Below are 24,444 nucleotides of genomic sequence, written 5' to 3' on the forward strand. Positions count from 1 at the left end.
TGTGGCTCATCGGACATTTATGAGAGAAAATACCTAATGTCCGAGTGCAAGTGAATGCAGCACAAGACGCGAGCCAACCCCTCCCCCGGCCCTGGCACGAGCGAGGAAATGTGATTGGCGCGATTTAATCTGAACGGGACGGTTTATTCTGACCCAAGTAGACGGAAGGAATGAGGTATTTGCGGTCTACAATGACAGAGAAGAGACTGTGAAGTGTGGCTATACTCAGCATTGAATCAAAACACACTAAAGCTTTAGATCTTCATTTTGTGAGGCGTTTTGCTGAACAAGATGGTCATCGCCACATTCAGCTGTTATAGGCATGCCAACTTGATGCTCTGCTCACAAATGACTCGATGAAAATAATAAACTGTTAAGATGATGACCTTACGTGTGCAAATATATATTTTTCTTTGTGGGGGTCTGCCCCCAAAGAACAGTTTTAAGTCCTGAGAAAGTCAAATAAGACTTAAACTTCACTGCCCAGCCAAATAAAGTAACCACTTTGATTTAACTAGGCCAGTAGGTAAGGGCATTCCACTTGATAATAATACCCCTGCATTATAGCAACAACAACAACAACAATAATAATAATAATAATAACAATATTAATTGGGAGGGGGGCGCGCGGCTGTTCTTATGTTCTCTGGGGGGAGGCTCACCTTCCCACACTTTGAAAACCCCTAGTATAAACCAAAGTGTGCCTTGGAGGAGCTGTTCTCAGAGGAGTACAGGGAGTTGAGGGTGACCACCCAAAAGAACACCTTGTCCCTCACCCTTAACGAGCATGTTGACCAAGAGGTTGAGCTCTACAAACACCTGCTTCCAATCCCCATGGCTGAAGATCCTGTGATGTGGTGGTGGGAAAAGAGAGCTACTCTGCCCCTCCTTACACACCTTGCAACAAACTATCTCTGGGTCCGAGCCTCCTCCACCCCTAGTGAGAGGGTATTCTCAACTGCAGGGAACACTATTAGCCAGGATAGGTCCCGACTTCTGCCAGAGAAGGCAAACATGTTAATCTTCCTCCAGAAGAACTGTTAGGCCTTTTGCAGCATACCTGTATGCCCCACCTGTGTTGCTCTGTACCAGTGCCACTGTATTTTTTCAGGGTTTGTTTTGTTTTTACAGTTCTGTATGTTCACATTATTTAAAATAAAAAGCAATGTACATTCTGTTTACAATTTGTTTCGTTAATATACCTCTTTTATTTCCAAAATAACCAATAAGAGTACCGCTAAAGGACCAGATCGATGAGCGGTATCGATAAAAGTAGTAGTACCGTTAAAACCTTAACGATACCCATCCCTATACATAACCATTTCACCAGGAGACTATGCTCCAATTCAAACACAGAGTAAGTGCATTGAACAAATCAATGACTGGATGTGTCAGAACTTTCTCCAATTAAACAAAGATAAAACTGAGGTGATGGTTTTTGGAGCCAAGTCAGAACGTATAAAAGTTAGCGCTGAGCTTCAGTGTGCAATGTTCAAAACAACAGATGAAGCCAGAAATCTAGGTGTAGTCATGGACTCTGACCTGAGTTTCAACAGTCACATTAAAACTGTTACTAAATCAGCCTACTATCACCTAAAGAATATATCTAGGATTAAAAGACTAATGTCACAGCAGGATTTGGAAAAACTTGTCCATGCTTTTATCTTCAGTAGACTCGACTACTGTAATGGTGTCTTCACAGGTCTCACTAAAAAATCTATTAGGAAGCTGCAGCTGATTCAGAACGCTGCTGCTCGAGTCCTCACTAACACTAAGAAAGTGGATCACATCACTCCTGTTCTGAAGTCTTTACACTGGCTTCCTGTGTGTCAAAGAATAGATTTCAAAATACTGCTGCTGGTTTATAAAGCACTGAATGGTTTAGGCCCAAAATACATTTCTGACCTCCTGCTAAATTATGAACCATCCAGATCTCTCAGGTCTTCAGGGACTGGTCAGCTTTCTGTCCCCAGAGTCAGAACTAAACATGGTAAAGCAGCGTTCAGTTATTATGCTCCAAATATCTGGAACAAACTCCCAGAAACCTGCAGGTCCGCTGCAACTCTGACTACTTTTAAATCCAGACTGAAGACTTTTATTTCTGTCGCTGCTTTTAATTGATCTGATTATTTGTTTCCCTAACATTCAAGTGGCTGTATTCTATCAGGCTTGAGGACCCCCCTTTGTTATTCATGTTTTAGTATCTTTGCTTTTAAACAAGTGTTTTTAAATGCCATTTTATAATATGTTTCTTAATGCTCTTAATGTATTTCATTGTTGTAAAGCACTTTGAATTGCCTTGAGTTGAAAGTAGCTATATAAATAAACTTGCCTTGCCTTACTAAGGGAAGTATCTCATCATTGAGAAACACCAACAGCACTGCTAGCAAAACACTGGGCCCTGTCATGTGCCTCAACATCAGCATGCTGTGCAGATGGAGCAGCTCGGTGGGCTTCAAGGAGTGGGATGTCTTTGAAATTGGCAACACATATGTGTTTTCTTGCCACGATTACGTCTCAGTTGAAAATATCTCTGAAACAGCCCACTTGTCAATGCCACACTGCCTTCAAGTGGTCCCACAGCTGCATCACACAGTCTGCTCCCCCCCATGCATGGCAATGTTCTGTCTACACATCCTATCTCTGTTAGTATGACATCCATGTGAAAAGATGCTGTCTGCCTCTTTCTCTCTCCCTGAATCAAACGCAAACGATCAAAGATCACATTATTTTGACCTTAAGAGCTATGTCTGAGGCCCAATCCTAAAGCAACGGCTCCTACTGTATCAAATGCACATATTGATGCCACCAAATGAGACAATACAAATGGAAAGTATTACAAATAGAACCGTCTTTTTAATAGTAACATTAAACATGAATTAATTTACATCTTAAATTATTAATATATACACAAACATTTTCACAAATATCCAACCTTCAAATTGGCATTTTAAATCAACATCGCTCTGCACACTTACTAAAGAACAGTTTAAAGCAACAACATGAGTAGTGACATTATACTATCCTTAAAACCCTGCTCTGTTTTGGTCCGGCGTACTAGAATAGCTTCAAATATGTGTGTGGAAATCTCAGTTCATTTGTAGGGCTGCACGATTTTGGCCAAAAGTATGCTGCAAATCTCAGGGTAAGCAATTTAAACAAATTCAGTGTTATGATGACTGATTATCACTCAGCTTTATGCACACATACATTTGCATGTTTTAAGAAACATGCCAAATGACCAGTCTGTTACCAGACGCACCGCCCCAGACTCTTTGCACGTAGGAGCCCGCAGTGGGCTGCAGTTTAAAGCTAACGATCGGAGCAGAGATACACGATCTATAAACCGACAAACTATAGCCGGTCGCAGAGATCTGTTGTTCAAAAAGGAAGTCAACACATAACGACCCTTAATTGTCCCTTATTATACTGTTTTTCATCAATATATTATAGGTCTCAGATATATACAAAACATGCCTCTGAAGTGTTTGGCTTGACATACCAAACAGATCATTGCAGCATCCCATAATCCCCTCCGCCCCTCCCCATTATAGAAATGGATCAGGACAAAAAGAGAGAGAATCTTTGTTCCTGAAACTTTCAGAGTCTCTTTACACGGAGTGTTTATTTACGTTTATACATGTTTATGTATAAAAGACATGAAAAAGTGGATTTCACATTTTAACATTGTTTTTTGTAAACATATACTTTAGGCTGCATACATGATTAAAAATGTGAAAGTGATGACGTCAGAGCCTTTTCCTATGTGTTGGGGCTGAGCCCAATTCAACCCTGGCTTATTTTCTATCCACCCAATCAAAATGTATTGCCATGCCTTGAAGAGGAGCATTTGGATGGTATGAGGAACTTCTTACAGCTACTGTATGCAACCTTGCCTTCTTTTGTGGTAATTCAAATAAAAGGTTATTTTAATTGTATTTAATACAGATGAAACGGCTAATGCACAGAGTATATCTACGCTTCACAGTCTTCACAAAGCTACTATCCTTTCTAGGCATGACATGTACACGCAGGGATTGTCTCTCATTTGTTGAGTAGTTGACATCATGCGTCACTAGGATTTGCTGAGTTGTATCAGAGCTCTGAGAATAGTGATATTACTTTCTGAGAGTGTATTCAATCACTACATGCTTTGATCTACAGTATTTTCTAGCCCAATACCTACCGCATTGCAAACAAAAGGCTCATGTCAATCACTCATATGAAATTGCTTTAGCTTTGAGGTCAAATTATGAAATGTATTCATTCGAACTCTCTTAAACGGTGTATGGGCTATATCCATTCTGTGTCATTTAATTCAGCTGCGTGCTTTTTAGGGTTGGGTGGAGAATATATTAAAGCAATAGGCAGCAGGAAACGCCACCTAACTTTGTGACCTCCAGTAAATCTGCCACACTGCTAAGCCACCACATTTTCTGAAAAGCACACAGTAAACAGATAATTACATGGAGCCATATATCCAATGATCTGTCCGCTGGGTTTTCTCTCTCGTTCCTTTCAGCGTGGATTAACAACAGGCTTAATGTGTTATTTTACCCGGGATTAAGAGCAATAATACACCCCACACGTTAGACACACTCCCCACACTATACCCCTGAGAGACAGCTGACTTTGATACAGAACATGTTGAATATGTGATTGTACAACAATGTACATATGTGAGAGTTTTGCAGTGCATGCTCGGTATGTACTCATCAGAACTGCTGATGAGGAAATAAAGGGCCTGCATTACAAACTGGGGGTTTGAAATGTAAAAGCCATTACCAGGCATGATGGGACCAATGACAAATGTTATTGGTTGAATTAAAGCTCACCTATTATGCTATATTTGATCAATATATTATAGGGCCATATCTATACAAAACATGTCTCTGAAGTGTTTTGCTCAACATACCAAACAGATCACTCATTGTAGCATGCCTCATACCCCTCTTTTTCAGCCCTGTTACAAAAGGGCTGATTCTGGGTCTGGCCCTTTAAATGTAACCGAGCTGCTGCTGGACACGCCCCTTTGGATCGTGCATGCAGCAGAGAGAAGCAAAAACTCAGCTAAATGCTGCCATGATGAAACGGCATTCCAATAAGCAAGCATTATTTCTGAAACAGTATGGAGCTCAAATGCTTTTTCGCTCGCAGATTTACCACAAGGTGTGTACCTTTTTATATCTGGCTTCTTACACATGCTCTCTCCAGTACAGGTTAGCTCTGAGTGTTAGCGATGCTTGCTAATGTAACAGTGATGCAAACACAGGTATGGTGAAAAAAGAGAGAACTATTCGAAGCAGAAAAAAAACAGCGTAATATACCATCTGACAAAGGCCTGTGCTATAATGCTTCAATTAACTGCTATTCTTTATAATATACTCAGATCAATAGGAGACAGAGAAGTTAAGTTATAAATCAAGGGGTTTTATTATTATTTACAGGTAGATATTATAAAGGGTGTAACTTTGGTTTAAGAAGTGGGGGACACACAAAACAGGGGGTCCTCCGTAATGAAACATATATATTATCATTATATATAATGAGTGTGCAAACGTATCTAGTATCCTATACATATGAACCTGTTTATTTGTGGGGGGACCTCACCTCCTCTAGGGGGGTCCGGGGGCATGCTACCCCGGGAAGATTTTTTTCAATCTGGTGCACTTCATTAAGAGATTTATGGATACAGCTCTCAACACTCATATAAAACAAAACAGTATAATGCTTCAACTAACTGGCTATTGCTTCAACTAACTGGCTATTCTTTATAACAGGGGTGGCCAACCAGTCAGAGGTTAAGAGCCACATTTTTTCTATGTTACTTCAAAGAGCCACATCAAACACACAGTCACTGATACCGCTTGATTCAGTTTTTTGTTTTCTGGAGACAAGATTTCAACCACGTCACTGATGCATTTTTGTGGCATTGGGATATATATTTTTTAAATCCTCTGGAGCAGAGAGAGGGGCTGTGGATTATTGTTATTGATTAATGCATCAGTGTTTCTTAGGGTCAAAAACACTAAACTCACAACTTAAAATGAAAGTGTTTAGTTTATTTAATAAAAGAGCACATGTTCAATGTGAAAAGTGACAGTAGTTATAGATTATTTGCAATTTGGTGCTATATATATATATATATAAAAACTAGGGCCGGGACTTTAACGCGTTAATTAAGATTAATTAATTGCACAAAAATTAACGCGTTAAAAAAATTAACGCATTTTAATCGCACTTATTTTTGCACCGCGGAACGTTTCTCACTGGATGAGTTTCAGGCGTACCGATTATACTGGAGCACCAACTAACGTTCATGACTTCAGACAACAACAAACCACAGTGAACAACAGTGGGAAATGTTGTTTTAAAAAACGGACGGATGGAAGCGTTGATAAGAGCACGGTTGTGTGCAAATTATGCAAAAAGGAATTCGCATATCACCGCAGCACATCAAGCCTCAAGTATCACCTCAATGCAAAACATATAGCAGCTAGCGTGGAAGTTAGCGTGGACGTTAGCCTCTTTTATCGCGTTCACACCATACAGTCTATGGTTCACACCAAAAAGAGCCGGTACTAAAATTAGTTCATGAGAACCTTTTTACCCCCACGAAAGTCCCTGCTAGAGAGCAGAGAGCTGCTAGAGAGCAGGGACTTTCGTACGGCTCTCTTGTGAGAAAAGAGCTATATTTCTGATTGGCTGGGCGGATTGCAAACCACGCCCCGTAAAACTCCCAAAAGTTTGGTGAAGCCGCCATTTTATTATCCTCGCATTAGCATTATTAGCATTAGCATTAGCCCAGCGCAGAAACGCAGAGAGACTAACTTATGGCAACACAAAATAAAACATGGGAGCGGTGGAGATGAGGAGGTGTCGGCATTCTGGCGATTTACTCGGAAGGCTTCAGTAGAAGCTGCTGGGACTCCCAGCAGCTTCTACTGAAGCCAGTCCCCAACTCCGGGGACTTCCGGCCGGGGACTTTGGGCGGCAGTATACGCCGTGAAGTGGTTTGCGGCCTGCCAGTAAACCCAAAGCAGAAGAAGAAGAAGTGACGTCAGCGGCTTCATTTGTTCTCATGAACTAAGTTCTCATGAACCTTTGTGGGAAAAGTACTGCGGTGTGAATGCGCCTAATGGTATACTAAAATCCATGTGAAAAAAATTGCTTCTCACTGTTCTCAGGTCAAATATTTATATGCGATTAAAAATGCGATTAATTTCGATTAATTAATTACAAAGCCTCTAATTAATTAGATTAATTTTTTTAATCAAGTCCCGGCCCTAATTAAAACATTTTTAATATTTTTTAAACACCTTGAATTTCAGGGGGGGCGCGGGGCTCCGTTGGCGGGGTGCAGCGCCCCTCCAAGACAATGGTAGGGGAAACACTGGATAATGTTTAATCAACGATAGGTTTTCCCCCCCTCAAAGGTGATTGGTTCACTGCATCGCAGGTATTATTGTGATTGGCTCTTGGGCCATATCAAAATTAGACGCGCTGGCATCCTCTCATACTGACACCTGACACCACACATACACACCGGGAGCCGGGACGAAAGTAACACGGGACGAAAGTAACGGAGCGATTTTATCCGAGCCCAAACAACTTTGACCGGCCAAATTACGTCAGAATTATCAGCATTCAATACTTAACAGACTTACTAAATATCAGGTGTAACTGTCAGGAGTAGCTAGTGTTGTCACGATACCAACATTTTGGTTTCGATACCAAGACAAGAATTGCGATTCCGATTATTTTTCGGAACTTTTCTTAAAAAAAGGGAAACGGTCTTAAATGTAATTATTGTGCTTTATGTCACACCAGAACCATAACCATAACACAAACTTTTAAACAATGAGAACGATAAATAAAATAAATGACAATAATTCGTATTAAATAAAATCAATACATTTCTCACAGACAGGCCTCGTGGTGTCCGTAGGCTTGCCCTCACTGTCAGAGATATAGCTAAAATACTTCCAAATTTCGCTTCTGGCGTCTTTTTTGTCAACAAGCCGAGGCGCAGCGGCAGTTGCACTCCCACTTGCAGCCATGCTTCTCGTTTTCTCACATGCTCTGGCAGCTAGCGCGTGCATGAGAGATGGGAGGGACTTAGTGCGTGCTTGAGAGGGGAGGGACTGCAGGCACGGCTGCAGTGCAGGGAGTGGAAGCAGAGCGCTGAACACACACGGCTCTTATTAAAACGGCGCTTTCTCACCGGAGTACTTTCCCCCGTCATTCTTAAAGTACCGATACTAATGAAATAAAGGAATCGTACCGTTTTTAACGGCAGGGTATCGCGGTATCTTTCAAGTATCGGTACACCGTGCAACACTAGTCAGGAGTCAGTGTCTCTCCCCCAAACTCACACATATACAATTCGATATGAACTGAAGAGTCACATGAAACTAGACAAAGAGCCGCATGCTGCTCGAGAGCCGCGGGTTGGCCACCCCTGCTTTATAATATACTCAGATCATGCGTCATGACGTCACCGGTGCTTATGAGGCTCTAGCTCCGAACCAGCCCTGGTACCGCGTTGGTGTCAAGGGGCATTAGTTCGCCGGAGCCTCGCAGCGTGGTTACAGCGCAGAAGTGCGCCGCATTGGCGCATGACTGATGTGAAACAACATGTGACTCCTCTGTTTGTCTTCTGTTGGTCGCTTGTTAGCAGACCCTTCACGCGATAGCAGAGCGAACAGGTAGCCTACAGGAGGCGTAGAACGAGGGATCATTGTCCACTAGTCGTGCTCGCGGATGGATACAAAAATGTATAGGCTATACGTGGGAGCCCAAGTAAAGTCTATGTTTTGAAGTGAGAAGTTGTCCGTCAGTCCGTGAGTCGGACCCCCGCCACCTCAAAAACGAAAACTCTTCAGTTCTCCACGAATTACACAAGTCACCCAAATCAGCGTTAAAAAAGCGGGAGGCCCCGAAAAGCGACTAATTTGCATCACTGAATGTAAACAAAGACCATAATACTTCCAAAGCACGTTTCTGATACAGCGATGTTTCTGATAGGACCGTGGGCGTAAAGCCAGCCCACATTTTAGTAATGACGTCATGACCGCAGCAAATCTGGATCAGCTCTGTTGTACCCCCGTTTCTAGAGATGTGGGAGAGAGAGGGTTGTATTTTCTGACACTTCGTGAGTCTCCTGGGGACACATATTTATGTATAAAAGACATTGAAAAGTGCATTTTGCATGATAGGAGACCTTTAAAGGAAATGTTGGACCAAGTGTTGGAGGTATCTACTACTAGTGAGTATGTTGGGATATTTCATTCTTAATGGACAAAATGTCTTAGACAGTAATGACATTTTTTATTGAGATTCAAGGTCCCCATAAATCACAATTATTATTATGATTGGGTCACAGATTCTCCCTGACTAGCAATCTGTTTTTTAGATCACTTTGTATCTCTCTCACCTGTTCTCCACTGTTATTGCACACTGTTCTCCATGTAGCCACAAACATCCTAGCAACCTGTTTGAATGCATTTTTATTTTTCTGCGCTTGTGTTGCTGTTGAGTTCCTAGGAAACCTCGGCATTGCAGCAGATAACAGTAGAAAGCAAGCTAGCAGGGGAGGTAACCATAGAAACGAAAGTTAGCTAGCTGTTTTCACTGCAAGGCTCTGTGCCCAACCTCACAGTGAGCAAATAGCAAATCATATGAATGCAGCTTTACTGTATGCCATGAACATTTTATGCATTAAATATGAAAAGATAAAAAAATTGAACGGTGATAACCTTCATGTTCATCAAACACACACAGCATTTACTTTTAAAAGCACAATTACTGTTAGTTGTGTTACTAACACTAACCAGATCTACCACTAAGAAAGGAAAGGGAAGGAAAAGAAGGAAGGGTTTTAATAAACTCTATTTAAGTTTGAGCCATCTGTCCTTTTGCTTATGTAACAGTTTTACTCAGCTAAAGTAATAACTGACATTTTGGAACGCAGATTCATTGGTGGAGATAAATCTGATGAGGCACAAAGCATAGGAAACACAACAGGTGTAGAAAAAACCCCAAGGTTACCTTTTTACTAACATTAAAGGAAAACATTAAGATCCTTACCCAGGCCCAAAAAAAGTGGTTATTATAATCTGGGTAAACTGTTGGCTCGTTTGAAAGCTGTCTCGTTTCAATGTCTTATCTGACACATTTAGCAATGAAGCTATGTTAAACATTATCTGTAATAACTTCAGAGAACTGCAGCTACAAAAGTATAACCCAAGGTGAAGTATACAATATGTATGTCCTTATCTTAACTTGAAAACATACTGTATAATCTCCACTTTTGAAAAGAACATCTTATTCATGCTCTCTGCTCTGTCAGTTATTGGAGGAGGAATGTGTTAGGAGCATTTTTGATTGCTCGAAAGAGATAGACGCATTTCAAATGAGTATTCCAATGGTAAAATACCACTATAATTAGTTATCATTCCTTACAAAATTACGAGTTATGCAGTTAGGAGTGGCACCCCTGGGTGACTTGAATTAATTTTGAAGAGACATTGACATTGCTCACCTTGCAAAAAACTTTAGATGTAGTTTTTACTTGGGATTCAGCTGAATTAAAAGATGTAACCGTTAATTGCAGTCAAAACAGATATTGGCTGAAGATGGCTCCTGCTTTGAAGATTCCAGGAGAGGGATGGATTCTTTAAATTGGTATAACATCAAAGAGCCCTACATATCAGAGGTTCTGCACACCGAATACTTATCAGTTACGAGACATGAGGGCAGACATGCAATTGGTTTTTCAAGCTTGAGGGAGGACAGGTGGCGCTCTCAGGTCAACAGAATATCTACACCCTCTTCCTCCGACCCTACCTTCAGGTCAATTAAAGTTCCAGGCTTTACATCCGACAAGATTTAAAGAGCACTACGCCAGTTTTTGCCTCTATTTGGCATTTGACATTGAAGAGTAAATGTGGGGAGAGAAGTACAGTATGACATGTGACAGAGGTCGGTGACCGGAGAAGAACTGTCAACATTGCGGTTATGAGGCTTGTGCTGCTACCATTTTGTTACCAAAGGCTCCAACCCCACCCTTCTACACATAAAGGTCAGCTTTCTTGGCATGCAGAGTACTACCCTAATGATGTTATATTAACCCCCTAATCCCACCAGGAGCGTCTGCGCTGCGCTGCGGCGTTTTTAGCGATCGCAGCCACTCTAGTCAATGGGTGCTATTCCACCAGACCTGCTGCGCCGCTCTGCGCCGCGGCTCGAAGCGTCCCAGAAGCTCCTCGCCGCAAGGAATTTCTAAAATATAGGATGAATCCTATTTTTGACGCGCGCAGCGCAGCGCAGGCAGGAAGTGGAACGTTCATCCAACAACTGCGAGGCTGCACACACGACGCTCCGCTTCCGCAACGTTTTGAAACGCGCCTGGTGGGTTATGACGCAGGAGGAGGTCGCAGCGCGGCGCAGTCGCAGCGCGGCGCAGCCGCAGACGCTTCCGGTGGGATCAGGGGGTAAAGGTATCAGTGTCATACACTTGGGCTACAAGACATTGAAATGCATTATAGGAAATGTAGGATCCAGAATGTGTGGGTCATTTCTGGATTACATTTATACTTAAATATGTCTATAGTGAGTATAATCCAGTGGTTCTCAAAGTGGGGGGCGCGCCATAATATCCAACTTGCTTATGGAACGCACGTTGGAGAGAAATATTCCGGGTAGCGGCGTGCGAAGTCCGCGGCTATATCCAACTTCTTTGAAACACATTATTAAATCTCTGCTTCGCAGACAAGCAGTATTATTAATAAAGCCCAACCAATAACAGGTTTAGGCAAATACTAATACTGATATTTGAGAGCTACAACAATCTTTTCAATATTATTATTGATAAGAGGACCAATCTGTAAACATGTACGTCTGTATATATGTGTATACATTTACCCAATAAAAACTCCACCTTATGTTTGTATGTATATTGATTGGGGCATGCCACCTGGAGGGGGGTGTAGGGGTGGGGCTTTACAACTTATTTCAAGAAAGCTCAACCATATGCCCTGTTATGAAAAACTGATAAAATTGTTTACAAATCTATTGAATACAACATATTTGTAATGAATTGGCTGATGTTCCCCTTTAGTTCAGAATAAAACCCGAATCATAATCAAAGATGTTTGATGTGTATTACTGATATTTGGTTATTAATAAATTGTGACCAACATGCTTAGTGAGAGGAACATTTACCCCCGCAGACATTAGTGTCAGTGATAACAAACTATGTGCTGGAGAAATGTTTTTTAATTACCTAAAATATATCTTTTGCAGTTCTGAGCTGACAATTATAACTTTTTCGCCAACAGAATATTTGCAATTAGTAAAATTCAACTGATATAAAATACATCTAAAGAAAGGTGCCCACTGGTATGCCAAAATGTGGAAATTAAATGAAAATGGCATATTGTCTATACGATTTGTTTCAGTGATATCTACTTTATGAAGGGAAATGTTCTTGTATAGTTGAACAAAATAAAGAAACATGTAATAAAGCGTAATATAATGCGTAAAACTGAACACCCACATGGCATCAGGGCCTAACTGTTTCACAGACAGATTTTTGTTCAAAGAGGCAGATGGAGATGTACATCAGCAAAAACGAATAGTCTTGCATACACTTAAGGTCCTATGTCTATCCATACATAACTGAACTTGTTTTGATAATGACGTTCTAATGAAAAATCTTATTTCAAGAATTCTTATTGAGTCTAACTACCTCACAGCATCTCACATTCATTTTGATACTATTTAAAAAAAGAAAAGCCTACTTTAAATCGCAGCTATTCCAAGAACCTTAAACCGTCCTAATGATGGTCTTCATCAGTGAATGGAGTTTACAATCAAACTAATTAAGGAGGATGAGGTGTGGTAAAGAGTTCGACAAAAAGCTGATTAGTGGATCTTGAATGTTTGTTTGTGACCATTACCAAATGTCTGGAAAATAATAATAATGTCTATGAAAACGAGCGGGGAGCATTCCAAACCTACCTCCAAACGCCGGCCTCATGGTGAAGTCATGGTCGTCCACTTTGAGCAGTTGCTCCGTCTTTGTCTTGCGAGCCTTGGTCACATCCGGAGGCTTCTTTGCCAAGGAGCTAGAGGAAGATGAAAATCACCATCAGAGGATGATAATGTTTGATTTAAGATAAGAGATGAAAGCAATGCACCAACACCAGAGAAACCCGATTGAAGAAGAACTGCATAAACAAATCATTTTTTGCACCCTGTTTCTTCGCCTCACCTTTTTAGAGCATTACGGAGCAAGGTAAAACATTCTTCTCCTTTCTTTCAACCTCTTTATTCCACATTTTCATTTGACTTCACATAACTGAAGCTTATCCTTATATCATGGTTGAGAAAATGCAATGTGCTTCAGAAATGTAGAGATCAAGCCTGAGCAGTCACCCTGACTGCAGAAAGGCACCTCCAGAGTGTATTTGTGTCCTGCTTGAATGGTCTGTCATGCTGTGATAATAGTGGGTGGTAGAGTGAGTCTAACAGTGATGGTGGTGGAGCTGTTTGGACCTCATGCTGGGTTAAATCCCCTCTGAGGACGGATGGGTGTGACATGCGTCTCCATGCAGAGCAGCAACAGACAGATATACGTTTCCTCCAGTGAGCAGAGAGACCAGATAAGTGTGGGGCCCTGCCTGCCCTCCATTTTGGGTTCTATAGGCAGTATTTTGGGATGATGTGCACCAGACTCGGAAATTCCATTTTTTTCTAAACTCAAGTCATTTTTTCAATCTCCAACACATGGGGTTTGTGCTTTGCATTACTTTATTTGGATAAAGGTATAATAATTAATTGATTGATTGAAGGCTATTGACATCAATGTCATAATTCACGAGAGGTCTTTGTATGGAAACACATCATAAATACTTCCTGTTCTTTGTAATTGTAACTTTTGTTCAAGATGTTACTTTTTTTAAGTAGCTTGCACAGGGATTGTATCCTTTCTATCAATACCCATCTAGATACATTGATTTAAACGTCAGATTTTGCGACAGAACACTTATATTAAGCAACCTTTTTTCTTGTTCTCTAAACAGATTGGGAGAGCAACCTCTCTAATACTCCAAATAATACTTAAAATCCAGCAGACTGAGCAACAAACAGGCTTCAGACAGCAGGACTGTATGTGTCTCATTACCTTTGCTCTTTATGAAATAAAACCCTTACTAGTTAGGGTCTCAAGAGAGAGATCATGGTCACAGCTAACACACCAAAGCTGACTGATTGGAGGAGCTTTCAGTGTTCCCAACATTAAAGAGAGGTCTCTTTTTGGACCCTGACTTCCACTCTACAAGGTTTGGAGGCTATTGACATCAATGTCATAATTCACGAGAGGTCTTTGTCTGGAAACACATCATAAATACTTCCTGTTCTAGACTTTAAACGAATGACGGATGCCTGTGAACCCTGAAGTCCTCCTGATGAGCAGCTCAGGGTCCTTCGGGCAGCTTCAACACCATCAGTGTAAGAATGAGTTTGGGTGAAGGTCTGGCAGACCACAGATGGTCAGTGAACTGCATTTTAAATAGAGCTTTTCCACTTCTTTTTTTCCCCCACAATTTGACAGGGTTGATAAAAATAAATGTTCAAGACTTCAACATTCAACTTTTAGTATATATAGTATTGCGCACGGGAAGAAAACATGAAATCTTTATGATTGGTATTTGGTTCGGAAGAGATCAAGATCTAACACTCAAGCTCAGTGTTAGAGGGGCACTGGCCATTGCCCCCCCCCCCCCCCCCCCAGAACCGACCATGACAACCCTTCAAAGTGGAACTTGGGATGAGGGTTAGTTATGTTTGGTTGAGTATCTGCCAAGGACACATGGACAAGGTGACTGCAGGGACGACCATCCAACTCCTGAGCCATAGAAGCCTTTACTCCCCCTGATAACACTACAATCCATTGACCATTTAAATTACATTCAATACTTTATTAATTTGCCTCATTTGAACCTTGTTTAAAGGATTTTGTTTCAATGATCAATGCATTTGTTAATTATGTTCCTCTGATTGCATTCACTAACAGCTGCGTGCCTTGTAACAAGCTGTCATCATTCTGCAATAAAGCCTCTTCTGACACACTTTATCGATGCAGTGTACAAAGTTCACACTGCCGATTTTCTCCATACCAAACCAGTAGAGAGATACAAGAGAATTTAAGAAAAGGGTGTCATGAAAGTTTCAAACGTGTCTTTGTGCCATGTTGATGAAACATTCCACCTTAAATATTCTCTTTAATGTATCTTTCACTACCTGCAGGTAATTTGGCTCAATATTCCTCCACATTCTTTTGGTGATTCTGCTTAATATGAGGAATGTAAGTCATTCCAAATGATGAACAAGTGATCAATAAGCTCCACCACTCTCAAGCATCTTAATTAATGATTGGATAGAATGTCCATTTAAACCCGGGATGGGGAACCTCCGGCCCCCGGGCCGTTTACAGCCCGGGAGATAATTTGATACGGCCCTCGAGGTAACACACGCAAAAATATTAAGAAATCTAGACCGCAAAATAATTAAACAAGCGAGTGCCTGTTTTTCCTGGCCAAGGTCAGGGTCCTTGAACACAACACGAGCCTAACCCGTCATCACGTGGTATATGCCTCGTCCGACAGGTGTGCAGTTCTGACGGAGAGCACCAGAACGCCGCTCCAGCACTTCAGAAATTGCAGTACCGATAAGGAGCCGTACACATGCCGCAGTTTGTGCGTGTCTGTGTCTTTAGTTGAAAGCCTAGTGGCAATCTGTTCATCTGTCATACGGTCAATAACTGTGTTGTTATTAGCATCTGGTTAGCTAGTTATGCTAACGAATATAAGAAGCTTTTTCTCCAACCAATGAGGTAAAGGCACATCTTTATATGATCGTTATAGTTATAAAAAAATAAGAGAATAAAGTAAACGGGTATAAAATAATATATGACGGTAAAAAAAGTTGTTATTAATAAACAAGAATACAGTTTGAAAGGGGAGTGATTTGTAAAATATCCATAAAGAAAAATAAATCTGCTTACAGTTCTGTTCCATATGGGTGTTGAGAGATGTATCCATAGATCTCCTGATGTTGCTCTCAAAATGCACCAGATTGATGCTTTTAACTTCAAAATCTTCCCGGGGGAGCATGCCCCCCGGACCCCCCTAGAGGAGATTAGGTCCCCCCACCACTTAAATCATGTTCACATGGATAGGAAACTAAATTGAACACATCTTGTGTCCATATCTTTCTGTTTTGGTGGTCATGCCACACCGTGCACGTGCATGCATGCACGAGTCATGGTAAAATATCTGGATTAAGAGGTTGCTTTTTCTTTGCACAGCATGAAAGAAAGGCCAAATGAATGGGCTTTGATTTTAGTATTTTTAAGCAGAGGTCAATAATTTGCCCTCAGAGGATGTTGGAAAAATTGAAATGGCCCTTGAGAGGAAAAAGGTTCCCCACCCCTGATTTAAACACACACTTTCTCATTACATTTCTGTTTAAATATTATTTTTACTTCTGGATGTCTGCACACACTGAACAAATCTGAAATCTTGACCTTCATTTAATTTTCATTTTATCTTAGTTGAAAGCAATAATATTAAGTTTAAATATATTAGGTTGAACTTAAAGGTGGGGTAGGTAAGAAACCGGCTCGAGTGCACTAAAATGTGAAAGTACACAGCCGAAAAGAATCCGCCCCTTCCTTCAGACTTCCTTACAGAGCACCTCCTCCAACACACATGAACGTGCAATGCACGGCACGCCCAATGAGGGCACGAGATACATTTGTGCGTGCACGAGATGGAAGGCTGACAGACAGGGCGGCAATTCAATCCGCCGGCTAAACGGATTGGTTGTACTTTTTACAGTATCACGGCTTCCACAGATGACATTTTTTATGGATTTTTTGTCAAAGCACTTAAGATATTCATTGCTATCGGGATGTTAAGAGCATTCCATGGAATATAACAAAAAGTGTATCTCGAGCCGGTTTCTGAAACTTACATACCCCACCTTTAATATAATTGCTTTCAACTAACCTAATACAATTACGTGTAATTCATCGACATAATACATTTAATTGAAGTCAACGTTTACGTTTTTCAGAGTGTTCATTCTGTATTTATTATTTATCTCCACTTACGCGCCATGCTTCTGGGTCTCCACGGTGCCGGTCCATCTGCGCACCCTTAGTTTACGGCATTCCCCGGTAACGAGCAGACACAGCAGGAAAACGAGGGCTTTGATCAGATGAGGCATCTTGACAGTGCACATCCACAGGTGGGTACCTTGAAAGCCCCTCTCTCTCGGATAATTCCAGCAGGAAGCAGCCGGCAGCGCATGGTGCTCACAGGGAGGATGTGTCCTCGGTCATGGCATCAGACTCTGCTGCATGAGGAGGAGAGGAGTGTGTGTGAGGGAGGCTACACACACTCATCCTCACGAGAGAGAGAGAAAGAGAGGGGCTGAACATCTGTAGCCTACAAACTCTGGGGGGGAAACACACATATATACACGCACACACACACACACACACACACACACACACACACACACAGACACACACACACACACACACACACACACACACACACACACACACACACACACACACACAGGGATTATTTGCAGCCTGGCATGACACAACAAGAGAGGCAGATTATTCCTCCCTCTTGTAAATAAAAACCTCATCATAGGAATCATGTTTTACTCCACTCAGCTACATGGTGGAGCAGTTTAAACACAACCCCCGCTCCACCCAATACAGGGCCGGGGCCAGAGCTTTTGAGGCCCCGGGCACAAGCCCCCCTCCATTTCTGGCTCAGTTCCCATGTGATTTTTTATGATGGGTTTGGTTTGACAGTATGCCAGTGTCCTTGAGCAAGGCACTGAAGTGTAATCATAATCCCTACATGGCAGCTAAGCTCCGCCCCCGTCTCTGAATAAATATCTGTGGGGGATGTTTGGCTTTACACACACCGCTCTCATGATGCAGTCAACACACATCATTTGAATAGCAGCTGTCAACATAATTTGAACATTTTCTTATACTTTCAATGATTATGCTAAGGCTGGTGAATTTTATATTTTAATTGGTGCCTACTGAAGATTTAAATCTTTAAAATGTACTCACTGATAGTGTGGCACAGTGATTATGTCATTTTGTAGTCACAGAAGTAATCATCACAAGGGCTCCCTCCATCAAAAGCCATTTCCATTGGGTTTTGAAACATTATAGAAAATAAGCTCGATAAAAAACAAATGATATAACACTCACATAAATATCTCCAAAAAAGTCTCTCCAGCTTGTGTATATTAATTGCCCTGTAATATTGCCCTTACATTTCCTTGCACCACTCTAAACACTTAGTAGGGTTAGTTATTTAAGTGTAGTAGCAGAATTAGTGGAATATTCAAAACTAAGATGGCGCCGCAGATGGCTGCTTCGGTGTTTTTTTTTGCGCTCTGTTTTGTCTTGTTTTGTGCATTAATTCAGTGTTTACATACAGTACACCAAACTCTTTCAACAGGTAAGGGCTCCTAAACATTAGAGAAACAACTTCAGCGGATTACTTTCCCACTTTTCTCTGTTCTTCCGTGGAATTATTGGACATTCTTGTAAAAGGTACCCTCACGTGCATCCGAGCACTGAAACGCCACAGGAGAGGGAAACGGGCCGGGACACTCGTGCGCCTCCGGAGCCGTGGACTTCGCACGCCGCTACCCCGGAATATTTCTCTCCAATGTGCATTCCATAAGCAATAAACTGGACGAGCTTCAGCTACTGGTTAGTAGAAACAAAGACTTTTCTTCATCTTGTGTTTTGTGCTTCACTGAGACCTGGCTGTGTGGATCAGAGTCCTGCATGATAACCGAAAACAGTGATTCGCGGGTGGTATTTAAAAAAATAAAATAAATTCGGGAACAAAGAAGATGCGGGTCGGATCACGGGTGTTGCATAATAAATATATAAAAACGATAATAATTTAATGTAATGTTTAAATCCTATGACATCTCCCCTGCGGGCCGGTGCATATCCTCTGACCACTCTCCCCCGCGGGCCCGCGCATAATCATAACATCTGCACCGCCAATCTGCTGCTGAGCACGACACATTCAAAATGACTGAGCCGGTGAAGCCGAAGCTCTCTAGCGGAGAATACAGTATTGCCGAAAACTCTTCATCAAGAGCGAAATCCATTGTCTGGGAGGCTTTTGGACTCATCCTAGATGGAGAACAAAATCAGGTCGCTGGGTTCGCTGCTTTAATCGTGCTCTGTGAATTCTGTAAATTCTTTCACTGCTCATATATATGCGGGTTCGGGTCGGGTTAAGGATCTTGTGCCGACGGGTCGGGTCGGGTTGCGGAACTAATAGGCAATATGTGCGGGTAGCGGGGCGGGTTCGGTATTGCACGTCGCAGGGCGGGAGCGGGTCTTGAATATCAGACCCGTGCAGGACTCTGGTGTGGAGGAATATGTTTTTACAACACATCCTCACTCCCAGGTCGGCCTATGTTGACGTTATGTCAAGTCCCCTGTCGGCTTTTTCCAACGCAAGGGGGGGGCCTTAGCATCCATTTTCAACGCAAGGGGGGGCCATTAGCGTCCATTTTCAACGCAAGGGGGGGGCCCTTAGCGTCCATTTTCAGCTTTCCGGGATGTCCATATGCTTCTATGGACGCTCATGGAAGCACGGCGTTCGTTTATGTCGACTGCCCTTAAAGGCAATGTGAGCGTCCATTCTCATTGGATAACGGATAATTGTACACCCGGAAGTAAGTATTCCCCTTACTGTCGATTGATTTTACAGTGATATCTGCACTACTCATCGACTAAAAAACACCAGATTATCCTTGTTAATTACACAACATTGATTGGTTTAAATTGTGTGCAATGCTTTTGTATTTTTCCCCTTCGATTCGGAGAAACAAATGTTTTTTCGGAGTAAAGGATGGCAGAAGACACTACACTACCCAGAATCCCCAGCTATCGTTTGGACTACACCATGTGCTCTGTTTGACAAACCCCGTGATAGTCCTCAAGCTCTGTGATTGGAGAGTGTGCTCCGAGGGTTACGCCGAGCCTCGAACAGCACTTGAAATGGGATGGAACCACGTCAGACTGTCCAAAACTGGATTTGAACGGGTCCACCGCGTCCCCCCCTCCCCCACCCTGTCCCCAGAACTACAAATGCTGGCTATTCTGTTTCGCAACATGTTCTGTATCTATGGCACGTCTCTACTGGGAGTTGTAGTTTTAAAAGACGTTTTCGTATTTCCCATAATAAGAAGTTGCCAGTATTAAACTGTGTACATCCCTGGAGGTTTAGGGGATAGGAAACACTCACATTTAAAACATATAATTAATAAATGGGTGAAAATTGCTTGTGCCCATAATGGGCAGCATTAATATATATATATATACACACATGCCAGCTAAGGTCAGAAGAGCTTTATTTAACAGCTGGTCTTATGTTTGTGACCCCTGTTGTTAATTGATAACATTACATTACATTACATTAATTGATAAGCCTGAAACATGCACTTGTTAAGGTTCAGAGGCACATTTTGCAAATATGGCAGTATAGCCATCGATCAGCTTAAGATAAGATATACTTTATTGATCTCAAGTTGGAACATTTGCGTTACATCAGCATGTGTAACAGTTACATATGCAGTGGTGTTTATTTGTAAATCATTTAGTATAATCACACAAATTCTGTGTTTTATATTAAACAATTCTGTGTTCTTTATGTATTGATTGTTCAATACCTGACAAGGTCGGAGATGAAATATCTACATACATCTTATAAGAGTATAATACATTATGTATAATATCAGTTAAAATAAGTGCTTCAACATAGTTAACATTGCTGGAGGTACGCACAAATATTGATAGATGTCTTGTAATGCACTATTGAGGAACCTGCGACCCAAGTTTTTCATTCAATGCATAACTACACCATAGTTGTGTAGGCCTATATGATATGTCAATAAACCTTAGAAAATCTTGAAATCTTGAAAGGGATGTGCAAAATAGTCATTATATACAGTCTTTAATGAACTATTAGTAGAGAATAACGAGTAATTAATATAATTTATAGGGATCCTATTAATATCTAATGATAAAAATAATGAAATTCAATAACATGCTTTAACCACTAGGTGTCCCTTTATATCAGGTGTGCACCTTTATGGTGTAAATACAGCCTATCTACCAATTGGATCAAATATAAAAGTCAGCCGAATTAGTGTTGATACTGCAAGGAGACGTATTGTGTGAAAAGAAATGTAAGATGTTGTTTAATGGCTGATATATTTATGATCCACGTCACGTTTTCAGTTCCTCATGTTTGTCTAGAAGTCTTCTCATCAGGGCTCTATAAATACAGAACTACGGCAGATATGTAATATTTAATGCAGCTGAACCGTGTATTACAATGCCGTTATGTGATGACTTCCAAAGAGAAAAGCAAGCACACTCGGAATAAAGTATTATTGTATTTTTTTTCAATGTTTTCGGTCTGTTTCCGTTATTTGTTAATGACGATGTGCTGTGAGATGTGAGACTGGAATTGCACAGGGGAAAATAACGTAGGCTATCTTTAGATGCGGATTTTGTTAAACTAATATGTTTTCGCTGTGGACCAACACTATACATTGACGGGGAAGGGGGTAGCAATAAAGATAACACCATTAAACAGTTACACAACATAACAGAAATAATATCGATAGCAGCGTCCCTAGCAACCACCTTGGTAACAATGAAAACGTTATGGACGCAATTTCCTGAAGTAATCTTCGTAATAACTAGCAAACTAAAGATCATGTACATCCACTGCACACATAATCTGAAATAACAACTCATATTTCTCGCATCAAATGACATCAAAACGCATTTTAATGGCCAAACTAACTTTAAAAATAGGCATTTTCCATCGAGAATAAAACGAAGTTCGGCCATGTTTTTTTTTTCTTCAGGGAGAAATTTGAAGATCACGTGACGTCAAACAGAGCACATGGTGTAGTCCAAACGATAGCTGGGGATTCTGGGTAGTGTAGTGTCTTCTGCCATCCTTTACTCCGAAAACATATTTGTTTCTCCGAATCGAAGGGGAAAAATACAAAAGCATTGCACACAATTTAAACCAATCAATGTTGTGTCATTAACAAGGATAATCTGGTGTTTTTTAGTCGATGAGTAGTGCAGATATCACTGTAAAATCAATCGACAGTAAGGGGAATACTTACTTCCGGGTGTACAATTCTCCGTTATCCAATGAGAATGGACGCTCACATTGCCTTTAAGGGCAGCCGACACAAACGAATGCCGTGCTTCCATGAGCGTCTATAGAAGCATATGGACATCCCGGAAAGCTGAAAATGGACGCTAAGGGCCCCCCCCTTGCGTTGAAAATGGACGCTAAGGCCCCCCCCTTGCGTTGGAAAAAGCCGACAGGGGACTTGACATAACGTCAACATAGGCCGACCTGGGAGTGAGGATGTGTTGGTTTTTACACTAACAGTGGCTGGTGCAATGATGTCACAGTGATTCTGCAGCACTGTTCTCCCACTCTGGAAACTTTTATCATCAACTGCAAACCCTTCTATTCCCCCCGCGAGTTTTCCTCATTCATACTGGTCAGTGTTTACATCCCACCGCATGCGAACGTGCAGGAGGCGCAGCGCACACTTGCCGACCAGATACTGTGTGTGGAGAGGACTTATCCGGACTGCCTAGTTATTGTTCTTGGTGACTTTAACAAAGGCAACCCAGCCACGAACTCCCAAAATACAAACTTTTATTAAATGCCCCACCAGAGGGGAATATTTTGGATCACTTATACACCACCATCAAGGGATCCGATCACGCCATCCACCGCGCCGCACTGGGCCACTCTGACCACACCATGGTCCACCTGATTCCTGCATACAGGCAGAAACTCAAACGGCGGAAGATGTCGGCGCAGCCGAAAAGACACGACGGTGCAGGACACACCAATCTGAGTAGGGCGACAGGACGCTCATCGACGGCCAGACATCTATCGACGCCGAAAATCGGCCCGGTGTGTCCGGGCCTTGAGACAGATCACAAAGTACAAGCCAAAAGCCTCACTCTCCATGAACGACCGACGCCTTGCAAACGATCTGAATCAGTTCTACTGTAGATTTGAAGACAAATAACACTTTCAAAACAATGCGATTCCCATTCTAGCTCCGTGCTAGAGCTTTTCTGGTTCGGAACTGGTTTTTCTTTTCAGCCCCCGCTTTGTTCACACCGCCCAGAGCCCGAGTGGTTCTGCGTCATTGTGTCATCGTTTGCGTCATGACGTAACCGTTTACGTGCCTGCTTCATAAAGCCAAACCGCGCGGAAACCCCTCACATCGACAACAACAACAATAGCCGATTGTATTGGAGCGCTACTCGTTTTGGTTTTGATCTGTCGAAACAAAATGGAAGACATGGGACGACTTTACTACGAACTTTACATTTGTCACCTGCAACATATAAACGTTCTTTACAATCATCATCATCATCATCATTAACTTCAACGATGATTCCGTAGGAGAAAGAAGGTAAATATACGTCCTATTCGATGGCGTTAGAGCAAATGGAACATAGTAAAAACATGTCAATTCTAATGTCCGCCTAAAAGAAAAACATTACTTATAGTGAAAACCACCCTCGAATGATGGGTTAGTAGACTAAAAGCTTTAGGAATCCAAACTATAACATATAATAAGTACCCTGTATCAAGATTGATGCAAAACAAGTGAAATTTGACCGTTTTAGAGAGGTTTAGAAAAATAAAGTCCAGGCGGACTCACCTCTGGATAATTTGGGAACCATCAGTTCCATTTGAACTTTTTCACTGTAAAAATAATTGTATTACTTTGAATTATCACTATAGGTATTCATTCCATCCAAATACAACTGTTGTGAAAAAAATAAAATAAAAAACATACTCTGTTATCCTCTTAGGCCCCACGGATCCGAAAACGCGTCATTTGCAGGAAACAACGTCTAACGGCCCGTCTACACTACAGGCGTCAAAAAATGCTTTCAACGCTTCGCCCATTCATTTGAATGGGGTGACGTAGAATATTTTCAAACTTCGCCGAACTGCATTGTGGGTAGCATGGCAAGGCGTTGTAAGCATCGCGAGCGTCTATCGGCGTCAAAAGTTGAACAATGTTCAACTTTTGAGGCTCGATGCTTGCTCGAAGCTGGCGTCAGCCAATCAAATCCCGTTTATGCAAATCTGCCAGTACAAGCGCTAGCCAATCAAACCGCGTGTATGCTGGGAGAGACTACGCAGGTCATTTCCTCATATTCAAAAAAATGGAGGTAAAATTCATTATAGCGGTAGTGAATCACCCGGTGCTGTATGATCAGTTTCTGTTGAT

The 24,444-nt window shown here is 41.7% G+C and overlaps 1 protein-coding gene across 1 annotated transcript in view; it reads right to left on the reverse strand.

Moving 5' to 3' along the window:
- The window catches only part of LOC117536283 (gamma-aminobutyric acid receptor subunit rho-2-like), a gene marked incomplete at its 3' end in the record, with an annotated part of 101,862 nt that extends 84,488 nt beyond the window's left edge, over positions 1-17,374 (reverse strand). The window contains exons 1-2 of the mRNA XM_034201079.1: positions 17,180-17,374; positions 13,024-13,130 (exon numbers count right to left, since the gene is read on the reverse strand). Coding sequence (XP_034056970.1) covers positions 13,024-13,130; positions 17,180-17,310 — 238 coding nt within the window. The remainder of the gene's footprint in view (positions 1-13,023; positions 13,131-17,179) is intronic.
- Positions 17,375-24,444: the final 7,070 nt, after the last annotated feature.

Source organism: Gymnodraco acuticeps, unplaced genomic scaffold, assembly GCF_902827175.1.
Source record: "Gymnodraco acuticeps unplaced genomic scaffold, fGymAcu1.1, whole genome shotgun sequence".
Classification (NCBI taxonomy): Eukaryota; Metazoa; Chordata; class Actinopteri; order Perciformes; family Bathydraconidae; genus Gymnodraco; species Gymnodraco acuticeps.